Consider the following 23,088-nt stretch of genomic DNA (forward strand, 5'->3'; position numbering starts at 1 on the left):
TCAGAGTGTGTGAAAAACACATCCCTTGGTGGTTTAAGTTGAACCTGCCTGCTGAAGACCAGGCAGTCATACACTGGAATTTTCAGAAGGGGCCTGAATTTACAAACATGCTCAGGAGTGTCAGTCTCATCAATGTCAGTAAGACTTCAGGTCCTAACAGTTTGAACTCTAAGCTCAAGGTTTCATGTTACTTCAAAGGAAAAAGGGCCACAGGAAAGAGATCCTAACTGTTTTCAGCATCTTTACTATCTAAATACGTTAAAAAAATCCAGACCTCAGGCATTTTTTCTGCAACTTCTGTTGCATTCAGGCTGCATGAGACAGTCAGCAGTGCTGCTGCTCCTTTGCTCCACCACCCCTGTGTTTGCAGTGAAGCACTGCAGACCTCTCCTGCCTGATTTGGATCTGTCGATGGAATATTCCTGGAACACTGGAAGGAAATGTGGGCTGTAGATGGATGCTGCACTGTAGCAGGGCAGCCCACGGAGAGGCACAGTGTTCCCAGCTGTAGCCTGGCACCACAGAACCTCTCTGCCAAGTCATCCAAAGCATAGTAGACCCCTGCTCCTTTCAGAAAAGTTCATGCACTTTCTACAGAATTAGAAGAAATGAAGGAAAAGTTGCCACTGAGGCAAAAAAGAAACACAGATTTTCATGAGGTGATTAAATTGATATCACTGGGTAATGGGATTTCCAAGCTTCTCAGCCAGCTTGGAATAATTTAGATGCCTCAGAAGAATATGAACTTAGATGGGAATAGCAATGCAGTCATAAGGGTCAGCAAAACCTGAATGGTTATCTCTGAATCTCAGGTTTATAAGCTCAAGTAATGACTGCGACAAAAATGTTCATGATGTAACAACAACTGCCAGGGGCATGAACGTTCTCTCAAGGTGGTAGGCTAACAAATCAAGACCTTAATGTTTTCCTCTGAGTTTTATGCTGTGAGAGCTAATTCAAATGAACAAATTTGCAAGTCTTTAAACCTTTGAAGTGCACAATGTGATCCACCTGTCTAAGGGGATCTTGGAGATCACAGAATCAGCTACCCTATCACACACAATTCTTTTCTCCCTAAGCAGACTGCAAACCTTCTCTAACACTGAAGCAATACACCTCCACTTTGAAAATTTACTCCACTTTGAAAAAGGATCAAAGTAGGAATAGAGCGGATGGAAATTCATAGGAAGCCTTGTCTGTGTATTACACATAACAGAGCAAAACCTGCTGAAGAGAAGCATTGTTTAATTCCCCTGCACCAGTCAAAGGAAAGGAGACAGACACCCAAGACAGAACGACAAGGGGCACTAACCAGCCTCTAACCTTAGAGAAGTGGATCTGAAATAAACTGCACTCCATAGGTTCCTAAAATTGGAGATGATCCATGCAACCTTCTGATCTCATATTTTGTATTACACATGGCATAAAATGTCCCTAAACTAATTCCTAATTTAATCTTTCTGTAATTTTACCTTTCAGTAAAACATCTAATCTCAAATATCCATTAGTGATGAAGAATCCATAGGAACCATGGTAAGGTGTTCAAACAGCAAACCACTCTCCCAGGTAAAGGTGTGTTTTAAAGCTTGATTTAGTCTACTTTCATCTTCCAACTATTTGATCCTATTATACTGTTGTATCTCTATTTCAATCAATTGCACTTGTAGTGATATCTTACATAATGCAAATAGAATCCAGTAATTAACACCAAACTCAAATAAGATCTATAAATCACAAGGACTGAAGGAAGAGGAAATGTAGAGTGCGGCAGACAATTTAAAAAAACTTGCCATTATTTAATATCAAATACAGAGGATGCTGAAGAGAGACCCATACCCAGAAGTAACCCTTCAGATACAAAAGATGAAGCTATTCTTCAGATATGAAGAATAAAGGGTGTGTAGGCACACATAACTAAGCTTTTATGTTGTAGCAAAGATTTCTAAACAATAATCATCCACTAGTTCAGAAATAAACTGTGGAATGAAAGGCCAGAACTGCTAACACGTATCAGGCAAGACTGAAAAGAAAATGCAGGTGACTAACATGGGACTTAACTGAAGCATATGTACTGACATCTATCATAGTGTAGGTGCTTCCCTCTTCCTGAAAACTCAGAGTTACACTCCTCTATCTGTCCTCCAGTTTCAACCAGCCCATGTAGATTAAAGTTAAGGTTATTTCTGTTTAATCAGAATTGGTAAAGTGGTAATTTCTCCACCTGTAATCTGTAGTAATTTCAGTATACTTAATTAGCTGAAATAATAAGGGACACTTTTCTGAGTTACACAGATAAAAACGATACTACAGAAAGCCCTGTATGAAGGAAAATTCTGCTACTACCAAGAAAAAAAAAAAGCAAAAAAAAAGAGCTTTTATTTGAACATGGCAAATCATGGAAGGAGCATACGTTCTTTTAGGTTTTCAGGAAATAAAGAACTCATATGTGAGAGGGATGGTGCTGCCACTAAATTGAACCTAAAAGACAGAACTCAAGGAGAAGAAAAACACGGTTCATTTTCCGCCATGCAGGAATATATATTGAGGTGACAATACCAATCTGTGCTAAGAGAGATGTTTCACATATTTATTAAAAGTCAGTGGACAGAAAGGTTGAGAGAGGAGCAGGAGGTGAGCTGACAGAGGTATATAAAGAAAAGAGCTGAAAAGGCAAAGGTAATGTCTTTATTCTTTCTCATAATAAAAGAGTAGCAACCACCTATAAAAATGAAAAGGCAAAAAAGCTCCAATAAAAGAAAATACTTCAGTATTATTCATATATATAGTTCAGTGAGATTCAATATAGCCATTAAGATCCAGTATGAATAACAATACTACCCTAAGTTAAATTAAGATAAACCCCCTGATGTCTCAAAACACCAGACACCCACAAACTGCTTTCAGGCACAAGGAAGTCTCCCCCAAACATCTTTTTAAAACATGCCCATTAAAAAATTTCTTTCATGGCATCAGTGTACGAATACCTGTGGCACTGTAGCTACTTGAGCAAGAGTAAGATCATTCTTCAGAAACTGATGTAGAGAAATGCTGGTTTCCAATTGGTACAATAGGTAGAGGGTAAGACTTCCACAAAAAACCAGCTTATTTGTTAATTTATTAAACCTCTGTCTTGCTTTCTCTTCCTGACCCAATTAAAAAAAAATAAGGAAAATATTTTCTTGCTTTATATATATGTACAATAAGCCTTGGAAATGAACACACAACGCCCTTAACTATCAGACTGCAGGAGATACCTGGGATTTCATTGCCAGGGACTCTGGTTGTTAAAGGTAAAACTCTGTATCTTTGGTATTATATTTTTGTGCTAAAGAGAGATACAGGTTTTAAAGCATGGCTACACTTGATCTCATTCCATCTCTCCTACCAAAAACTGCCACTGCTGTGGGAGCAGCTGCTCTAAAGGGAAAAATATACCCATCATTTATGTTAATTTTCACTGTCTAATGACTCAAACACACAGGTAACAAACACCTAAATTTTTTTTACATGGTATTTTTTTCAAATAATATTTTCTTAAATAACTGTGAATTATCATCCTTTCTAATGAAAAGACATTGAGATTTAACAGAATTATCTATTTTCTTAAAAACAATTTTAACTCATATTCTGCATTCAAAACATATGTTCTGACGTAAGTTAATTTTCTTAAAATAGCCCAAATCAAAATATTTCTGAAAAAAAAAAGCTTCAAGTTTATATATAATGGGTTTTGAGGGAAAAAGTATCCACAGTATAGATTTGAAACACAGCTGATGGCTCTCTCACTAGACCTGAACTGTAGAGTGCACCTTCTGCTCTGGACAGCGTTGAGAATTTGTCAAGAAAAGGCTAAGATCTCTGAGCACTCAAGCTGCCAAGTGCTCTCAAATTAAATCAGTTTGAAGCGGTTTTCATTAAGATGGATTGAGTGTGGCATCGTGAGAAACACTCTATCAAATGTAGTGTTTTACTTAGTGATTAAGTATATACCAGTTGATGAAGCTGCCCAAATCCTTCGTAATCCCACCACTCCAATAAACATTTAATGAGTATATAAGTTCAAAAAGCCTAGTAGAGGATTTAAACCTTCAATCTTGTTTTTATTTACTCTTGGAACTCAATTTCTCACTTCAAGTGAAGAATGCTGGTGCCTGAAGCTCATCTGTTGCCCTGGTAAAATTAAGTGCCCTCCATAGTATAAATTAGAAGACAAGACATACGGGTTGCAATTTCTCCTAAGCTTTTTTTTTTTAATACTGATATACATATTTAATTATTTTATGAAATGCAATTATAAAAATATAAAATAATGTATCCCTTTCCTCAATTATGCATTCCAGGAGGCAGTACAGAAAAAATTACTTTGTAACAGGAAAAAGCAGTGAAAATAAATGGTATTTACACATTCTCATATCTTTGTTTAAAGTCAGAATGTTACAATAAAAATAATGCCATTCTGTAGGGTAGGTGGGAGGGAGACCTTTAAAAAATAATATTCAGAAAAAAACCACGCAATCCAAACAACACAAACAAAAAAATACTTTCCTAAATATACAAATTCATAACTTTATCATGATGAAGATCTGGTCTGAACACATTGCAAAACATTAGAAATGTAAGGTGACATGAACTTCAGATGTGTTGTGTAAGTAGTATAGGAAGTACTTTGAGTACTAAAAAACTAAGCAACTGCACTGCATTAATATCAGATTTATAGAGATCAAACTATTTATGTAAGTTTTTAATGGGCTTTTGTCCACAATTACACTGATACACTGCCAACTATTTCTGATGCAATGATACAAAGGGAACTTCCCAATTCAAACCCTTTCCTTGCCGAATTCATATGATTTTTTTTCTAAACATGCATTAAGGTCCACTTTTAACAAATTATTATAAATTAATACTTTTCCATTGAATTACCAGGTATACATTTATGCTCTGAAATCTGTGCAAAGACATGAAAATATTAACTAAACTTAGAGTGTTAAGTATGTGTTAACTTCAGTTATACTGTATGGATCCATAACACTGCACACTTATCAGAACAGCCCCTAAAATAATATAGGTGCCCCTTCCAATATGAATAACTACAGGAAGCCATAACATTCTTCATTTTAAAACTGAACATCTACCAAGAAAACAAAAGTAAATTTAAACAGCACGATTTTCTTGTTTGTGTTTCAGCTTTATCTGTGCTTAATTATGCAGGGTTTTGGGTTTCTCCTTAGTAAATCAAGTCACCAAAACTTAAATAAACTATCCCCATTCTAATTTTATTAAAATACTGATTTTAAAACTGTGCACAGAATAACAGAAACTTGAGATGCCTGGTTGGATGTACAGAAAAACTAAATAACCAAACCTTAGGTACTGGAACTTACTTGGCAGATAAAGGCTGTACAAAGAAAGAAAAAAAAAAAAGCACACTGTATTTCAGAGACCTTTCAATTTAAATTTACAATTTCATTAGCCATTCTTCAAAGGAGTTACTAACATGCAACATGGAATTTGTCAACCACAAGACTCGCAGGTAGTGTTATCTGGTGCTAGGACACCATTATTTCAGGAAGAAAAGTGAGGGGGGGAAGAAAAAGAGTAACTTTGACAACTAAAGGACTCCAATAAAAATATAGCCTGAATGATTAATTTCAACAACCCCCAAGGTAAGTATTTTAGTCAGTCAATTGAATTAGTACAACCTTTCCCAAACAATAAACACAAGATAACTCCAAAATGTAGTTCACCTTTTTAAAAAATAAAGATGAAACACTTAAGGTGATTTCCATTTCCCACTATATTAGATAAAGTAGTTTTAATACACACTTACATCTCTAGCTTTCCCATAGAAGGCTTCTTGAAAAGCAGCCTCTAATGATCCAATAAAATAAACAGGATGGCAGTCACCATATCTATTTGAGACAAAATTTCCAATTAATGGATTAACTACAAAAATAAGTAATTTCAATATTCTACCACTTCACATATTCTGTAAACATAATGCATTGGCTAAATCTTTAGAAAGATGAAGTATTACACTTCTGAAGGACAGAAGGGAAATATTTAGAAGCAAACATTCAAAAGCCCAAAGTAACAAACTATTACGTTACAAATTTTATCATAAAAACCTTCTATTTGCACACTGTAAGTTCTATACAATTTTCTACACAATTTCCAATCACAATTTATTTCCTCTCGTTAAAGGTTAATTGATGGCTATTCTTGCATTACACTTTAATGCATCTCACATACATAACATCATCACAGAGGAGTGAAAACAGAAGACATATAAACTTTGCATTACTTTGCAGCTTCTACCTGTTCAATGAAACATGGCAACTGTTTAGCAACATATGATTTGGTACTAAAAAGTTTTAAAAAAACAGCACTTCTATGTTTTTTAAAAATAGATATTTACCCAACAACTTCATTATTGTGAAAACTCTTATTGCAACTCTATATATTTTTCAATATTAATAATTTTCAGCTTTTCTGTTCCTGTGTATCATAATAAAATCATTACACATAATCAGAGTCCTTATCATTCTTCTGACCTTTACATAATTAAGTAATGATACTAATTAATGGCAAAACAAATAAGGGAAGAATCTGTCACTCTAACTTGGAGTGAGAAGTAATTTTGTTTCAGAAGCAGCTCTGACAAAGTTAAAATTAAAATAAATTAGATTAGGATGTATAAATATGCTATAATCCCACATGAAAATATGTGCATTTGGTTTATTTTTATTATTTACTAAATTTAACTTAGTTTGTAACAAGAATTGCACAGTTAATAGACTAAGGTTACCTTGAAGAAAACTCCGCTGTAAATTGTAATAAGGCATCTCCTTCATTTTCAGCATTTTCTGGCACTTAAAAAAAATGAAAAATACAAATTAAATGCATCCTTATGGAAGCAGGTTGTAATATGCAAACTCAGTTGCTTCAGAGATATTTCATGTTGCCACCTTACTGAAGCGGTTACCAACTGACATTTAATGAAAGACTACAGACTATGAACCTTTGGAAAGACATGAAACTTCCAGAGGGTCTCATGAATATATTCAGGTTTTCCAAACAGTAGAATCCTCAAGTCCAGTGTAATGTGATATATCACTTGTTCTGAGCTAACACTGTGGACATACTTTAATATATTAAAATGAAAGGACTGCCTTGAAAGGCTTGACCCACTATATTGTGAGTTGCCAACTATGTCTGCAGTGTTTTCATTTGATACAGCCATCAGACATGATACTCAAACAATTCTAACATTCCTATCAAAAGATACTTTCCTATTTCTTATTCTGCAGACTCATCACACCTCTCTGCCTTCATTACTGCTGTACAAAGACCAGTTAATTGCAAATTAACTGTCAACTCTTACTCATTGGCGATTTCCTCAAGGCAGATGATGCTACTCCAAACATTTCTCCATCATCAACTCCAAACTCTGTAGCATCTTCAAAGTCATCTCCATCACTATCACTAACCATATGAACGTCAGTGCATTGCTATATAAAAGAAACCAACAAAATCCAATATAAGCTTCTATTACAGACAACCTCTTCAGTGAAACACGCAATATATATACAGTGAAAAATACTTACGCATTTCTACAAAACCACAATAAACTGTATTTTATTTTACTATTTTATACAGCATTATCACCGTGCTTTTTAAAAACAAGGTCTAATTTTTAGCAGTAGTCTGGTTGACAGCAGTATTATGTGATAAAATGCATTAGTAAAGAATGAAGGAACTTTCTCTGCATACCCGGAGTTGAGCAAATTTTATCCAAAGTTAATGCTATTTTCCATCTAATTGTACTACAGTTGGTGCAACTGCATAAGAAAGAATGAGAAAAGCCACACAATGGTGGTTTTCATATTGGTATTTGGCATACCAAAACAAAGGAGAAATATCAATGTTTTTGTGCAAAGAGCTACGATCTCATCTCCCTCCCATGAGATCTTTTGGATCTCAGGTCCTTTGAAACAGAGAACGCCTCAGAAAAACCTTGGTTTCAACAATTCAACCTTAAGCTGCTTCTAGATTGACTTCTTTTCATGAACAACTATTCTAGCTCTGCTTGAGCTACAAGTTACAGTGATAGCACACCAGAGAAAACCTACATGGACCGCTGAAGGTGCAGCAAAGGGTATTATGGAACACGGGATTTCAGCTCTAGCTGAGTGATCAAAAGAGGAGTAAAGAGCTCCAAACACACAGGATCTCTCTCTACAACAGCTACACAAAAAAGACTTTGAATAAAGAACACTTACTGAATCAACTAGTCAACAAAAAAAAAAATCTACAAGGTGAACAAACTCAGATCATTTTGGAAGAGTAAAGCAGCAATGATACACAATTATGCTGGTAGATCTCAGGAAAAAAAAAACACAAACATTTATTTAACCTGCTAAGTGGTTCAGGCATGGCTAGAACAGTGTTGTCTGACCAACCTTGTAACTTTTAACAACTACCCAACACCATATATCCAGTCTTGTATCCTGACCATACCTCACAGTTCTCTCTTATGAATATATATTAAATTCATTTTAAGGCAGGATAAAGGTAATGGAAATTTTAACCTAAACTAATAATAATTAGGAAAAATGAAACAGGAGTTTATACAGTCTGAAAACATCTCGTTCTGCTAACACTAAAAATACATGTTTCAACCTTCTCTTTAATTTGGAATATTTTTCAATCTTGCTGTGATTTGATTACTTTTTCTTTTCTTTCTTCAATGAGTCGTTTACCCAGTTCCTTACTTCACCACAATTACGTGCTACAGGAACTGTAAACTGATTGTTTAAAGCTGCAATTTTATTGACATACCTGACAACACAAGGGATGGTGACCACTGTAAAATGAGGTTTCCTTGATTCTTTCTAGAGTATACTGGTAAACAAAGATGATGTTCTTACCTCCTCTGACTGCTCCCTCGTTTGTACAGGTGAAGACCTTCTTCCAACTGTAAGTCGATGGCAAGGGAAAGTCAGCCCCGATACAGCAAGAGTCATCTACAAAACAACAATAATCATTTATTAAAGCCATAGTGCCGATTGAAGGCTGGTTTTTGGGTTTTTTTAAGGTTGTTTTGAGATTCAAACTAAAGGCTGCACTGCAGAAGACTGAATTATTTAAACAAACATAAGAAGCCAGAAAAACCAAAAAAAAAAAAACCCAACAAACAGTTAAGTCATCTTGAAAAAAAAAAACTATTTTGAAAGAACAGTTTATCAGCAGACATTGCAACAGACACAATCACATTGGCAACTTAAAAAATACATTTCATCTCCTTTTTGGTCATTATAAATGTCAAGGGTGCATGCCACGTTTCTCATACGGACACACACACAAATCCAACAGTGCTGGTGAAGCTGCAGTCAGCACAGACAGGAGGGATGTTCAGGAACCAGTGCCAACAGAAACAGCACTGGTTCAGAAGCACCTAAGCCTTATCTTGATAACACATGGTTTGATTTTACAATGTGAATAGCTTTTAAATAAAGATAGTTGATTAATTTCTGACAGTGACAAAATATTTGATGCTGTACAATTCTTAGCGAAGTGAAGAACAATAGTTCTGATTGTATGTTTAAAATATTGTTTCTATTGGTTCTTTCAGAAGAAACACAGAGAGGACAGAAAGAGATTTTCTAGATCCTATAAAGCTTATTAGTATTTTTGCAGGGTACAGAATGAAAGACTTGCATTATAAGCAGTAAGGTAAAATACATTTCAATCATCCTCAACAAAAATCCAAGAATAAATCATAAACCCTAAATTTCATTTACTGCCATGAGCACTGAAAATACCCCATTTATTTTTTATACGTAATTCAGAATGACTATATCACTTGTCTGCTAGAACTCACAAAGATTTAATTTGCTGCAGGTTGAAGCAGGCTGATTAAGCAGCCTGGTTACCAAATGAATGTTAACCTGTCTGAACTAGCCTACTGTCACATTCTCATAGCAAGGTTAAACAGAAGTTTAGCTGTGTAAAAAGCACAGCAATCGTCTTAAAGGAAGTGAGTTATAATGTTCTGGAGCAAATGAAATATTAAAGATGACATACAGGTCAAGACCAATTACCTATGAAACTCCTGTGACGAGCATAAGAACTGCATTCTCTGTAATAATCCACCAGCTCGATTATTATTTTTATAAGCTCTTAAAAATAAACAAAACCAACTGTTTTAAAACCTGAAACTTTGCCCTGTAGTTACCACACTATATAAAATACTGGTAAAACACACACACACACACACACCCCCCAACCACACACAGACTACAATTCTCTATCTCACAGCATCAAATACCCCGACAGATGCCTGGAAAGGCTCCCGGTGTCTTTTACGTGCACATTAAAGAGAGAGTGGTAAGATCAAGCAAGCAGTTATTGTGCTGCTTCATCACTTGGCCCAATTGCAGGGTGTTGCAATTCCAATTTGCAACCCTATATTATAGTGTCAAAGCGTCTCTCAAATACGAGCTTACAGCAGAAGGGGTTCGACATCAGAGCTTGTTTCATCCCTCTCTCCAGACAGTTGCTGGAATGTTGGGGTTTTGTGCACATTTGTGTGAGAAATCACCCTCCCCTTCAGCATTTTTGGGAAGTTTTTTGCAAAGGAAAGGCCAGGAGAAATAGCTCTGCCTTCATTTCAAAATAAACTAGCGGCATCAGTGTTCTTCTAGAATAAAGGTACCGTCATTCTAAGAAGAATCCTCTCACAAGAACGACTCTTGCACCAGAAAGCTTAAGCTTTATTCTGGAAATCATAAAAACACCAAGCAAAAGATTACTTTCCAGGCAGCTCAGCCTGGTATCATGGATAGTAAACCTCAACTTTTCCTCGTATTTTGAACACAGGTCAATTTACTGATGGGAACACCCGCTGAAGGGTCTCTGTGCAAGAACTGTAGACCTCAGGCTGCTCTTGGAGAGCTTTTTTTTTCTAAATACTGCACCTGCCTACTCCCAAACGGGGTTGCAGGACGTCAGATAAACAAATCACTGTGTCACAGCCACCTTCCCATGGAAATGGACAAATTCTTTATTCCAACTCCATAACTGAAAATGTTGGTTTGTAGCCTGACTACCTGACATTCTCTAACTTATGAACCCATCTGGTTGTGCAAAAACTCAGAAGTCACTAACTTTTTTGAATTTCCTTTTTTTTTTCCATGAAAATCACCTTTAGGTGGGTACTAGAGCTTTCACATGCACAAGAAAAGACATTGAGAAATGCATATGCAGGACTCGTGCACCAATGATGAGTTAGATATAGGTTATGAAATAAATAATACATTAAAGCAAAAATAAATAAGGTTAGTCTATTTTTCTAGGCAGGAAATGTACACATGTGCAAATCAAATGGTCTCAGAGCTGAAAGGTACACGAGGTGGAAAGTGAAACAGAATCAGAAACAGCCAAAATGACTTGCAAAAAGTAACTCCAGATGATTATTGGAAAGCCAGATCTCTGGTCCATCACTATCTATACACTGCTTGTGCTTGTTGAAAGTTGTTTGGCTTCCTACAGCTTTTTAAGGAGAAGGACAATAAAACTTCAACATTCCAGGGAGAGTGGCAGCAGGGAAGTCCTTCTAGGAGACAACAGAAATATTGAATGGATTGCTATCGGTATTCAAAAGGTAATGGTACTATCTGGACTAGGAGTGCACAAAGGTTACTTCCAATAGATTTTAACTACTAAAAGAAAGACCACTACCAAATCTTACAATTTAGAGAGGAAAAAATTAGTCTGGTGCTCACTTGTGCTTTCCAACAGTAAGACACTAATATTATTTGTAAATACTCAGTGTAAGATCAATTGTATTTCAATTCCCTGCATTAGAAATCAGGGGATAAACTTAAGCAACATCTTTTCTGATCCAAACATGCATGATTCTTTGTCAAACTCCCAGATTAACCCAGAAATATTTGCCAAATCTAGAGTGAGACCAGGTGCTTTCAACAATAAACTATTCTGCCTGTTAGAAAGTATTTTTTTATGTTGAAGGTTCTAGAAATAAAATTCAGAACAATCTAAAAATGCTCTTTTTTTCCAGATATTTCATGATACAAATATGTCTGCAGGAAAGAAAGACATCTTGTAATTCCAGAGTGCTGCCATCTCATACTCAGAGTAATAGGAAAAATTACAAGTCCATAATCTCAAAAGCTTTTATCTTCTAGAAAGAGTTTGTTGGCATAACTTAATTCCAACTCTTGCAGACTCCCGAAATTACAAATAAAGGCACAAACTCAGTCTCTTGTACCAGTCCAGAGATATTTAATCAAGATAGTGAAGATTTGAGAAAGATAAACAGAAAGAATGATACCAGCAGAGAACTCCAGCTGCAGAACTCACTTCACTTAGAAATGCTGATACAAAAATTATAAGCTTGGTGTACTGCATCAGGAAAATAGTAATTGCATATGACAAATTGGTCTTCCTCATGTTCGGCCACACACTGATGGAGAAAAACAGCATTTCAAAAGAGATCTGAACAGCAACCATACCTAATGTGGAAAGTGAAGGCCAGCTCTAAGCTTTCTAATGCCTTACAGAGTATACCGGACACCCAAAGTGGTCAGCTTAAGGCAATAATCTGGAAAGAACCAGACATTCCTCCTCATCCTCAATTATTGGGAGGTTGTGCTTTTCACAGGATACTTATCATCAAGGGATCCTTTCTCTCTAAAAGGTTGAAGCTTTTTTAAAACGAGAACCATTAAAAACAAGCAAATATAAGTGATAATGTTTAAGGGAAGAAGGAATATAGATTTATTTTGTGCTCTTTGTTACGTTTTTGATTGCTACAAGAGCAGTGTGTTTTGAGATTTTGGAGTGTGTGGGAGCACTACATGTGCATTAATGTACATTAATGCATCTATCTAAACACACAGACACTTAAATGGAGCCCTTCAGCTGTATCACCCAGTACTTGTCACTTTTAAAAACCAGCTTTTTGTCCTTTAAAAGACCACTTAAAAGGTAGCCTTCACAGGGTAACTTTATTCTTTGAGCTACTCAAATGAAGAATCCTTTCCAACTCACTGGAGAGGTATTTTTCCATGGTAAAATATTTTCTAGTATCATTTAATGGACATAAACTAGAGATTCTCGATCATTTCCTCTCAGAAATTCAAAGGTCAAACTATAAATCTTACAAAGCATCAGATAGAAATTCAGAGAACACCTGATCCATATGCACAGGAGATGATTCTATCCATGATGGTAGATTTCACTTGTTCACACACAGTAAGTGAATCAACAGGCATTATCTGACAATGGCAAACCTAACCCAAAATAAAAAACCTTGCAGTGGACAAACCTTCTGGATTTTTAATAAAAAATAAAAAGGAATGTAATCTATGTAAAATTTGGCTGCTGTGAATCAGTCAAACTATTCAAGTAGTTGCACTTCTAAATGCGGAATTACATTTGTCTGTATATAATCTGCTTCAATAAAAAACTAAAAGGGGGAATTCTCATAGTGTCATTTCCTGCTGAGGTAAAGGAAAATAATCCATGTTTCCTGCCTTTAAAACTCAGAGATAAGGTAAGCAAACAAGATTCTAGTGTACAAAATAAAAATACTTGACTCTCCTTCATAAATCTCCCATAAAAAAATCAGTCCTACTCAAGGTCAGCTTGTAGTATATTAGGCAAAAGAAAGTCTTAATAACCTGCCCTGCAGTTCTGTCATCCTGAAAAACAGCAAGGTACAAGTATAATTCCAGCTTTCCAGCTGCACTCACAAGCACAGACAGATGAAGAAGCCACAGAAAGAAGCCTTCCCAAAGATGCTACAGCATGTGTAATTGCCAAGGGGGTACATCTTTCTAATACATGCTTTCCACTCTGTAATGCTGAACAGCTCCAATTAAAACTTGAGTATATTCAAATGTGGATGTGGGTGAGTTTACCATACAACATGCATAATTTAGATTTTTGGTTTCTATAGTCCAAAGCAGTTAAGGAACACTCAGATTATCCAATCCCAAATCTTTCAAACTGACATCTCTATCTGTTTGTTGGAGCTCTCATAATCTGTCCAAGACAACAGGCAATGCCTGTTTTCCCCTTGTTAAGCAAGAGGAACAAATAAAAGCTGAAGATACTGAAGATAAATCTGCTGTTAGCACGTCTCATAATACAGAGTTCTCACTGGATAAACAACCTCCACAGCCCAGTAACTGCAGCAGCTCTCTGTTACCTCAGTATTGGTTTGAGAATGTTTTATGCTTTCACTGTTAGCACTGCATGACCAGTGCATTGCTTAAGAAGAGAAGATTATCTCCAGGAAAATATGACAAAAAATGTTATTACTCACACTTTGAAATCAAATTTCAATAGAGATTATACAAATATCTTGAAACCTAAAAATCTTCCTTTTGCCCTGAAAACAGCAGCAATGCGAGCAACATTCAAAGTATTACTAAAAGGGCTCTAAAGTCATGGTGAGTTATCTAATTAATTAAGAACGGAAGTTCATGCTAAGTTTTAATAGTCTTTGAACTAAAGCTGTGGTAACAAGAGGAATTCTACCACAACTGCAGACTTCTAACCACCCTCGATAATTATTATTACAGTATATATCAACTCTGAGATCTGGAAGCCTTTTGTGGCTGCTGTTCAGTACTTCAGCCATAACTAGTGTGTCAATACTAGCTAACCACAGTTTCAAGTTAGAAACAAATATAATAACAAGCACAGAAATGATACCCCAAAATAATTTGTATTGATCAGGAGGTCATCAGCTGAACAACAGCTCTTTCTAGAGGTTGTTTAGCAGGCTGCAGTACACACGTGGAGGTTTGTAATACACATACATCACACAAAAAATTCTTAATCAGAAACGAATGCACTGTTACCTACAGACTGAAACTAATCCTTGTTCAAATACTTCATGTGACAGTCCTTTCACCATGTTCAAAATGTGAGTTGCTTAGCTTTTTGATTTACTGGTTAGTCACTGATACATGGCTAATGTATAAAGAAACAGACATGACCGAGTACATTCCATAACACCTCATGCTCAGTTATTCAAAATAACCCAAGAGAGTTGTCCATAGCAAAGTACTCAATGGCTGGTAGGTGTCTCCTCTGTGAAAATTTCACTTCTACATAATTTGATCCTTTTTCTTGTTGGAGTAATTACTGTGACATTTTTTTCCTCTCATCAGGTAAGAGAAGGGGTAAGGACAGAAGGATGAGAAAGGAGCATTATGAAGGATTTCAATTTTCATATTAAACTTACTATTCTGTTCTCTGACCTTTTTTGTAGCAGAAGCTAATTCATTGGGTATGATAAATACCAAGGATTCTATGATGTCTGTATGTATGCATTTTCTTGAAGCCAGGGGGAAAAAAAGTGGTATTTTGAACACAACTATATGAAGTTTGACAAAGAACATTCCTGTCCTAGTTTCTCTGTTACCCTCTATATGTAGCTGGGTCTCTATACAAGGCATATTAGGGATCAAACACTTTCACAGCCCAAGTGTACTAACAGTATATAAGGTAATAAACAAGACAAAACAATTCAGCAGTTTTCTGAACCTTGGCTGAACAGCATGACTCCTGCAAGGGAGCCTTTCCCAATCTCCAGGTTCAGCCCATTCTCTATCATTTCAGCCCAGGCAGGTAACATCATGCTAAGTGAAAAATTCTCTCCCTTCTTAGTGTAGACAGACTTCAGTTTACATGTCTGCAAGGCATACTCATCCTGGCTAATCCCTTCTTCTCCATGGGCAGATCTCTGGAGAATTCAAACAAGCTCATTTCTCCCAGCCTACCAATGTCATCTATCTCTCCTCACTAGACAAATTAAGTTTCCTGTTCAGAAAGACCTCAGACCTCGGGTCTTTAAGTCAGAATCTCAGGGTGATCTAGGGAACTGCAGAGCAGTTCAACTTAACTTTACTTCCCCAAAAGGGGAACAGGAACAAAATACAAACCAATCTATTTGGCACACCTAGAAAATAAGTTATTCTTCTTGTTCCTTACCACTGGAGCAAGACTTGTCAGGCTGCTCCACAGCTGAGGCTGCTGCTGCTCACTCACATTTCCATTTTCCTTTCGCAACCTATCTTTTTTGAGATTAAAGAAGTGAGCAAAACAAAAAGCAAGAAATATTTGCGTGGTGAAAGGGATACAGCAGCTAATGAGGCATGCAGGAAAAACTGAAGTGTAAAAGTCAGAGGAGAGAGGTAGAGCAAGTGAAAGAAGTTTTGCTTCCGCACTTGAAATGAAAGAGTGGGAAGTTTTTCACTGTACAGTTGAATAAAATAGTGGTTTCTAACTGCATTTATCATAGCTCTTGCATATGAATATTGAAGCAGGGGAAATAAGAGTGTGGGAACTCTGGCAATTTTTTGCAGTATTGCAAAGAATATCACATGGCTCCATGCTGTTTCCTGGCCAGAGACCCAAACACAGAGAAACCAATCCACGTAGGAAGGAGCTGGTGGACTCCCAGGCAACTCATGCTATTTCTGAGAATACTCAAGAGTCTCATCATTTCAAGAAAGATGATGCTATGATACGAGACAGCCTTCATAAGAGCTTGTTCTTGCCATGGCTGCAGTTCCCAGGGTTTAACCAAGCATTATTAACAGTGCATGGGCAGCTTGTTGTGCTCAGACAAACCCTCCACTAAATTCCTTGGGAACAAACAGGTGATCAACATTTTCAAACCCATCGCTTGTCACTGTATAATTATTCATTAAATAATCTATCTTCTTTTCACTGTACAATCCCACAAAGTGATACATGATTTAAGAATTCCCGCATGTTCATGTTTAAAAGTAATGTTTAAAGCTTAAAGGAGACTAAAGGTTTTCTGTGAATTAATGTTTATGCTTTGGTTTGCTCTTTTCTCAAAAGTTAGCAAGTATTCTTTTAATAGTAACAGACTGTAAAATTACTCCTATCCACACTGAAGTACATTATATACATAAAACAAGTGATACCACGCCAATAAAGAGCAAGTATCCCACTGTAAAATAAAGGTACACTGCAATTCAAAAAACAAATCTATTAAATGCCTTTTTTTTTAAATTGATTGAAACGGGCTTTTTTGTACTATGGAATTAATTATGAGACTCAGAAAGATTTACTACACGGTACTGAGGGCTCTCTTCAGTCTATACTGGTGAGACAGACATTGCTGTTTAAGTTTAGTACATAATATTAAAAAAAAAATAAATCAATCAACCAAAGCTCACTACTACCATGTAAGCCTTTATCCTTCCTTGAACAATAATAATAAGTGGATGTAATTCCACATTAGCCACTTTGTCTTTTGACATCAAATAGCATTAGCTGGGAAAAACAGTCAAGTATGCTTGAGGTTTGTTTGTTTTATTAAACTATTGCACGAATATGAAAATGAACTGAAGAGTGTAAAAAATTTGACAGCCCTTGAAATTAACTTCCTATGGAAAATAACTTCATTTTCATTATGTATCTCCATTAAAAAAAAAAAATCTTGACAGGTATTCAACATTTCATTTTAAACACTAACTGGATGAAAAAAACATCTCTAGGGTGGAGTGTGTTCAGGTTATAAATCAGTAATGCTTATTTTAACTCCTCACAAAGTGTTGTTGAGATAATTACTGCTGACAGCTTTATTCAAGGTTCATTTCACTTTTTCTACTATTTTTCCCCTGTTAGAAGTTCAGCAGGGCCCATGGGAAGATCCACCCCTCACACCTGTTAGGGTTCTTCATGTTACTGAGGCCAGTTTGGACACGTCACTTCAAATTAGCATTGTGCCAGCGCGCTGTGACAATTACTTATCGCAGGTTTAACTTGGAAAAAAGTTTCTAATCCAGCCACAAGAACAGTGTCAGAGTACGTAATTTAAACCTGTCAACACAGGTTGCAGGAAATTCATTCCAAGGATTTCAGTCATGTTCCCATGGTAGATCTCTGAACTATAATGAAGCTTAAAATCACAAAGGAATGCTGTAGAGTTACAACAGAGAACCCACAAGTTTGAAAAGCTCTGAACTGAAAAAAAAGTGTTTTAACTACTAATAATCTCTTAAACATTGATAAACTCTTTAGATTAGGATTAAGAGATTGGTGTGCTTAATTCTCAAAAATTCCATAAGGCTGCACGTTAAAGGCATGCATCTTATTCTGCTACTGTGTAGAGGCACAACACGGGGAGATGTTTACATGTGCTGAAGGCAGCAGCACGGTGAAGATGCTCTGGAATCATCTTGGGGATAAACAGCACACAGGGTGGGAGGAGGGAGGCTGGAAGAGAGTCCAAAACACAGTGAGAATGCCACTTGCATCCTTCAGACACCGGATAAGCAATGCTGAAGCCACAGCAACAACCACTATAAAGGCAGCTTCACAAAAACACTGTGAGTGCACAAGTTTCTGTACGAGCTTGAGAAAAAGTGGTGCCCATTCCTCTGGGAACACCCAGCTCTGGTACGCTGGCTGAACACACATGCCAATTTTTGCTGCGGTCCCTGTTAATCACCAGCCATATTACTGTGCATCCACCACTCTCGTTTGCTGGCTGAATGAAAATTATCCCTGGTTTGGATTATTTCTCATTTGATTGAGCCTAGTTAGGCAAATTAGGAATTAAAGCAGAAGGACAGCTACTGTAGTGTTTAATGTTGCTTCAAACCGCAAATATATTTCAAGGAAACAAAAAGAAAATAATATTTCTTTGTACAACAGATTCTGCTAAAAAAAGAGATATACTTGAGAGGCTGAAATAAATACCCATGATCACTTACAGAGCTCATTCTTCTTCTTAGACAAAAACCGTAAATATTAAAAAGGATGAAAAATCTGCCAAGCCATTTGCAGCTATTTGAAACACAGGGTAACAGAATTAAATAAACGCTGAAAGACCTGGAACACAGTTAAGTATAGACCATGAGGCTAATTGTGGATCTTGAGTTAATTACTTTCCACTGATACGTTTTCTCAATGGTCTTTTACATGAGTTTTTTTCTTTCCTCAGTCTGAACCCCAAGGCAATTCAGTGTGCTAGCCTCCAAACTCTGGGTGATTCATTGTGTACTTCTGCCTTAGGATTTTTAGTTCATGCAGAGAAAGCCAGGCTTTCACATCAAGTTGATGTTAATGTGCACTGACAAAGCAACAGTAAAGGAGCTTCATGTTTGTCACAACGTGCACTCTTTAATTTAGTAATTGCTTTATACTGATATGCAAATAATGACACATTTCCCAAATTTCCAGTTCCTCAGCAATGCTTTCACTAATTACTCAGTGGTTAAAACTTATGCATGTAAATTGGTTCAGTGAGTTTATTAATAAGTACACCTGTGTGAATTGATCTATAAAACACACATGCCTGGGAACAGGTCATAACTCACTGTAAATTCCTGAAGGTCTCAGGAAGCAAAAAGAAATATTCTCTCATTAAACAAGATGTATTACAACTAATAGAGTTATTAATAGATAAACTGGGATTCCAAACCTTTCCTAAGCTAAAGAGAGACTGCCTTTGGGTGACAACAAATACCAGGAGTCAAAGCATTCATCCATTTTATTTTGCCAAATGAGAGGAGGATCAAGGTAAAGAAAAGAAAAGGTCAATAAAAAAAAAAGGACAAGAATACCTCTAGCACCCGAAAACATGGGAAAGCACCAACATCCACTCATCCATCAGTTCTCTGTGGACCATCACGTGCTCTGCATCTGCTTGTGGTATTTGTAGTACTGCTTACTCTTATTTTTGATACACTAACATGAAAAATTCAGCTGCACTTAACATGGATTCAGACTCATATCAACTGCAAAAACACTAAACAGAGTAAACCTGTCTTCCTGTAAATTTCCTCAAAACTGTCCTGTTTCATTTGCTGCCTTCTATGTTGAAATACAGTATCTGTTCTGTTTCCAATATTTTTTAAGTAACTACATAATTGCCACAGAATAGTGTATAATAATTGTTTTTACTAAGTATGATCCCAACTAATTTATTTTTTGCTATTCAGAAGAGAAACAAAACTATTTACAGATTTTTAAGGTCAGAAACAAGTGAAATAATAAACAAAAGTATAAACTAACAAACAATTCATCCAGACCACATATTGGCCACAGATATTCACAGATACACTTTGGGAACTGCTTTGCATTCACAAAGAGTATCATCCAAACTTGGCACATTTCTGGTCTATGGTGGGATGCCATTTACTCCACAACATTGTACAACGTTTTGGATGGCAAACAGAAAAGTGCCTGGATATGTTTCCAGAACTATATAATTCCTTGGCAGAGTTCAGGCAGTTGTGCTGGCAGCATTGCTTCCAACTAACAGTTCAAACACTGATAGGGTTTTTATGCTGCCTCTTCTTGGATATAACTTTTCCAGGGACTGGATTTTTGCAATGTTAGCTCTTGAAAACACGCTGTTACTGACTTCTCAAAAGGAGCTTCTAAAAAGGATGATTGTTTCTTATTCTCTGTTTCCCTTACCTGGAATGTACATCTTCTACTGAAGTTCTGCTCTGCTTATATAGTGGAGTTTCATTACAGACAAACAAGCACCACTGTGATAATCCTCCAGGAATAATGCAATTACCACTTATCAAACAGGTGTCTGCTGTATTCCAAGGAGATTATTGCTTCCTATTCTGCTCTCAGAGAGCACAGAATAAAAGAGAAGCTGCTACTATTAAATGACTGAGCAGAAGGAGTCTTTGATAATAGCTCTTGCCAGCTTCTCTCAGCAGGGCATGAAGTAAATGTAGTCCTTCTGTAACATCTTGGCACTGAATTGAATATTATGGTTTCTGCAAGGTGAGCTAAAGCACCTAAGTAAGACCACTCCTGTGAACTCAATCCGAAGCATCTCTCTCCCTTTCTTCATTGAATATTCCAAGAATCTCAGCATCTCCTGCCTTACACCAAACCATGCCTTTTGTGAGTAGTCCTGAAGAGCAACTCTGCCTGCTCCAGCAAAAACAGGCTACAGCGCTGCTCCACAAAACACACCGTCATTCAGAGATGTTTCTGTGACAATACAGTGCTTGATGAAGGTACAAAGGGATCTCTAAGATGAAACCCCAAAAGTGTATGGAATGAAAACTTTTTACCAGGATACATTTCTCAGTTAAATGTGGCTCAGTGTAATTTGATCAGCAAGAGCAATTTTTTAGCATATTTTCAAACCAGCTTGTTGAGTAGGAGTTATCTCAGGAGTGGATCTCCAAAACAAGAGCAAAAGCACTCTCCTATGAAATCTGGGATACAGCTTAATGTACACAAGGTGCTATTACTACATGGCAAAATATATAACTGGTTTGGGGACAAGCTCAGCTGAGCATCAAGCACAGAGCAGGAGCTAAGAGGGTAAAAACAGCCTTCACACCTGCAGGAGGAGACAAGAGGCTACTTCAGTTAGTTCGTGCTGTCCAGGGACTGTAAGGGTTAGCAACTGCCTACAGCCAGGTGCTTTGGAGAAAGTAAGACACTGGTGGTCCTGTAAAAACCTTGTCCAGTGAAGATTACCACTACTTTGGTATAAACTCACAGGAAGAAGAGTGGTTCCTGCTGCTCTCTCTGTTAGGACAAAAAAAGCCCCAGTGCCGTTTGTGTGCACGGAGATGGAAAGGTGGAATGATGATGCAGATACAGTATCTTATCTCATGGTGTAATTCAGAGATCTGGATTGCCTTGATCTACCCTGAGAAATTTCTCTGTATATATGATCATTTCTATCTTATCTGCTGGTTCCATCAATATAAGGACAGAAAGCACTGTTGAAGCAGTAAATTCAAAGTATCAGTCTCAGTCAGTCCTTGTTTATTAATTTTAAACTCTACTCTCTTTAACTACTTTTATGAACATGACACTTCTAATAAAAATAACTATCATGTCTGTGAGTTTCAAAGCAGGGACAGCTAAAAAGGTTGTCTCAACAGAGCAAGTAGATTTGTAAACCTCTTGCAAAAGCAGTAAAAGATGACAAATAATTATGTCTATAGCATCACTGGTGTTCCTTATGCTTTAAAATTCCAGTGACAAAAGAAATTATTATTGAATAAATTAATTGCTAACAGTAACCTCAAAATTTGCTACCAGCTTTTCCTAAAAAACTAAAGTTAATTACAACAGGTTATACTGAAATGGGGTTGAATTCTCCTGATAGAAGCTGATAGAATTTTAGTTGATGGTGCTTGTCTTATACCACCAATGAATTAGACTTTTTGAGTCCTTATTGTAGAAGATCATAATGCACTTGGCAAACTCATTTAAATTGATGTTTTTGAGATTAAATGCAACAGTTATTTAGTAACGCAATTATCCTTCACAGCTTATGAGGGAAGCAGCACTTGAAACTGATAGTTTGCACTTTAGAGTACACAAGGAATTAAAGCAAACAGCTTGCAACTGGCACAGGAGAGTGTAAAACTTTCCTTACAGTTATTCCTCAAGAGAAGTCCTGGGATGAAACACCAGAACCTGAAAACATAATCTAGTATCAAAAATTAAACAAACGCAAAATTTGTAGTGACAATACTTTTTAGACAATAAATTTTACTCAACTCCTTAAATACATGCATCCTAAAAAATGAGAATTTTATAAATAATAGAAAAGACAATTGAAAATTCAAAGAACTGGTAAAAAACTGGACCTTACTCCACAGAAAAACAGAATGTGGAGTTTATTAAAAAGAATTTAGGTAATGTACTACTTAGCTTTCTATCAGAAAAAGTCTGCATTTATATCTAGAGAGGTAATATCTCTCAGCAAGCACCAAGAAAACAGTCATGACAAGTGGCAAATGGTTTCTCAGACCTCAGAGTTAGCTGGAAATAATATGTACATTTTTCTGCACCTGGCACCTGAAATATCTAAAGAGAACTTAAGAAGCCAGATTGAGCTTGAAAATGCCAACAGGAAGAGAAAGCATTATCCAAGGAATCTCTTCAGTGTTGCACTGCCGTGAGTTGACTAGCTCAGATCCCACAAAGAGCATCCCTGGTGCTACAGTAGGGCTAACTTATTCAGATAAAAGTCTATAAAAGCTCAACGTGCCATTTGGAGATTTTTTTTTT

General features: G+C 36.5%; 1 protein-coding gene across 1 annotated transcript in view; it reads right to left on the bottom strand.

Moving 5' to 3' along the window:
- FAF1 (Fas associated factor 1) overlaps positions 1 to 23,088 on the bottom strand; it is a 156,555-nt gene that overhangs the window by 44,625 nt on the left and 88,842 nt on the right. Inside the window, exons 9-12 of the mRNA XM_032696388.1 lie at positions 8,931 to 9,026; positions 7,385 to 7,511; positions 6,809 to 6,872; positions 5,831 to 5,912 (exon numbers count right to left, since the gene is read on the bottom strand). Of these exons, the coding sequence (XP_032552279.1) occupies positions 5,831 to 5,912; positions 6,809 to 6,872; positions 7,385 to 7,511; positions 8,931 to 9,026 (369 nt within the window). The remainder of the gene's footprint in view (positions 1 to 5,830; positions 5,913 to 6,808; positions 6,873 to 7,384; positions 7,512 to 8,930; positions 9,027 to 23,088) is intronic.

The sequence above is a fragment of the Chiroxiphia lanceolata genome, chromosome 9 (genome assembly GCF_009829145.1).
Source record: "Chiroxiphia lanceolata isolate bChiLan1 chromosome 9, bChiLan1.pri, whole genome shotgun sequence".
NCBI lineage: Eukaryota > Metazoa > Chordata > Aves > Passeriformes > Pipridae > Chiroxiphia > Chiroxiphia lanceolata.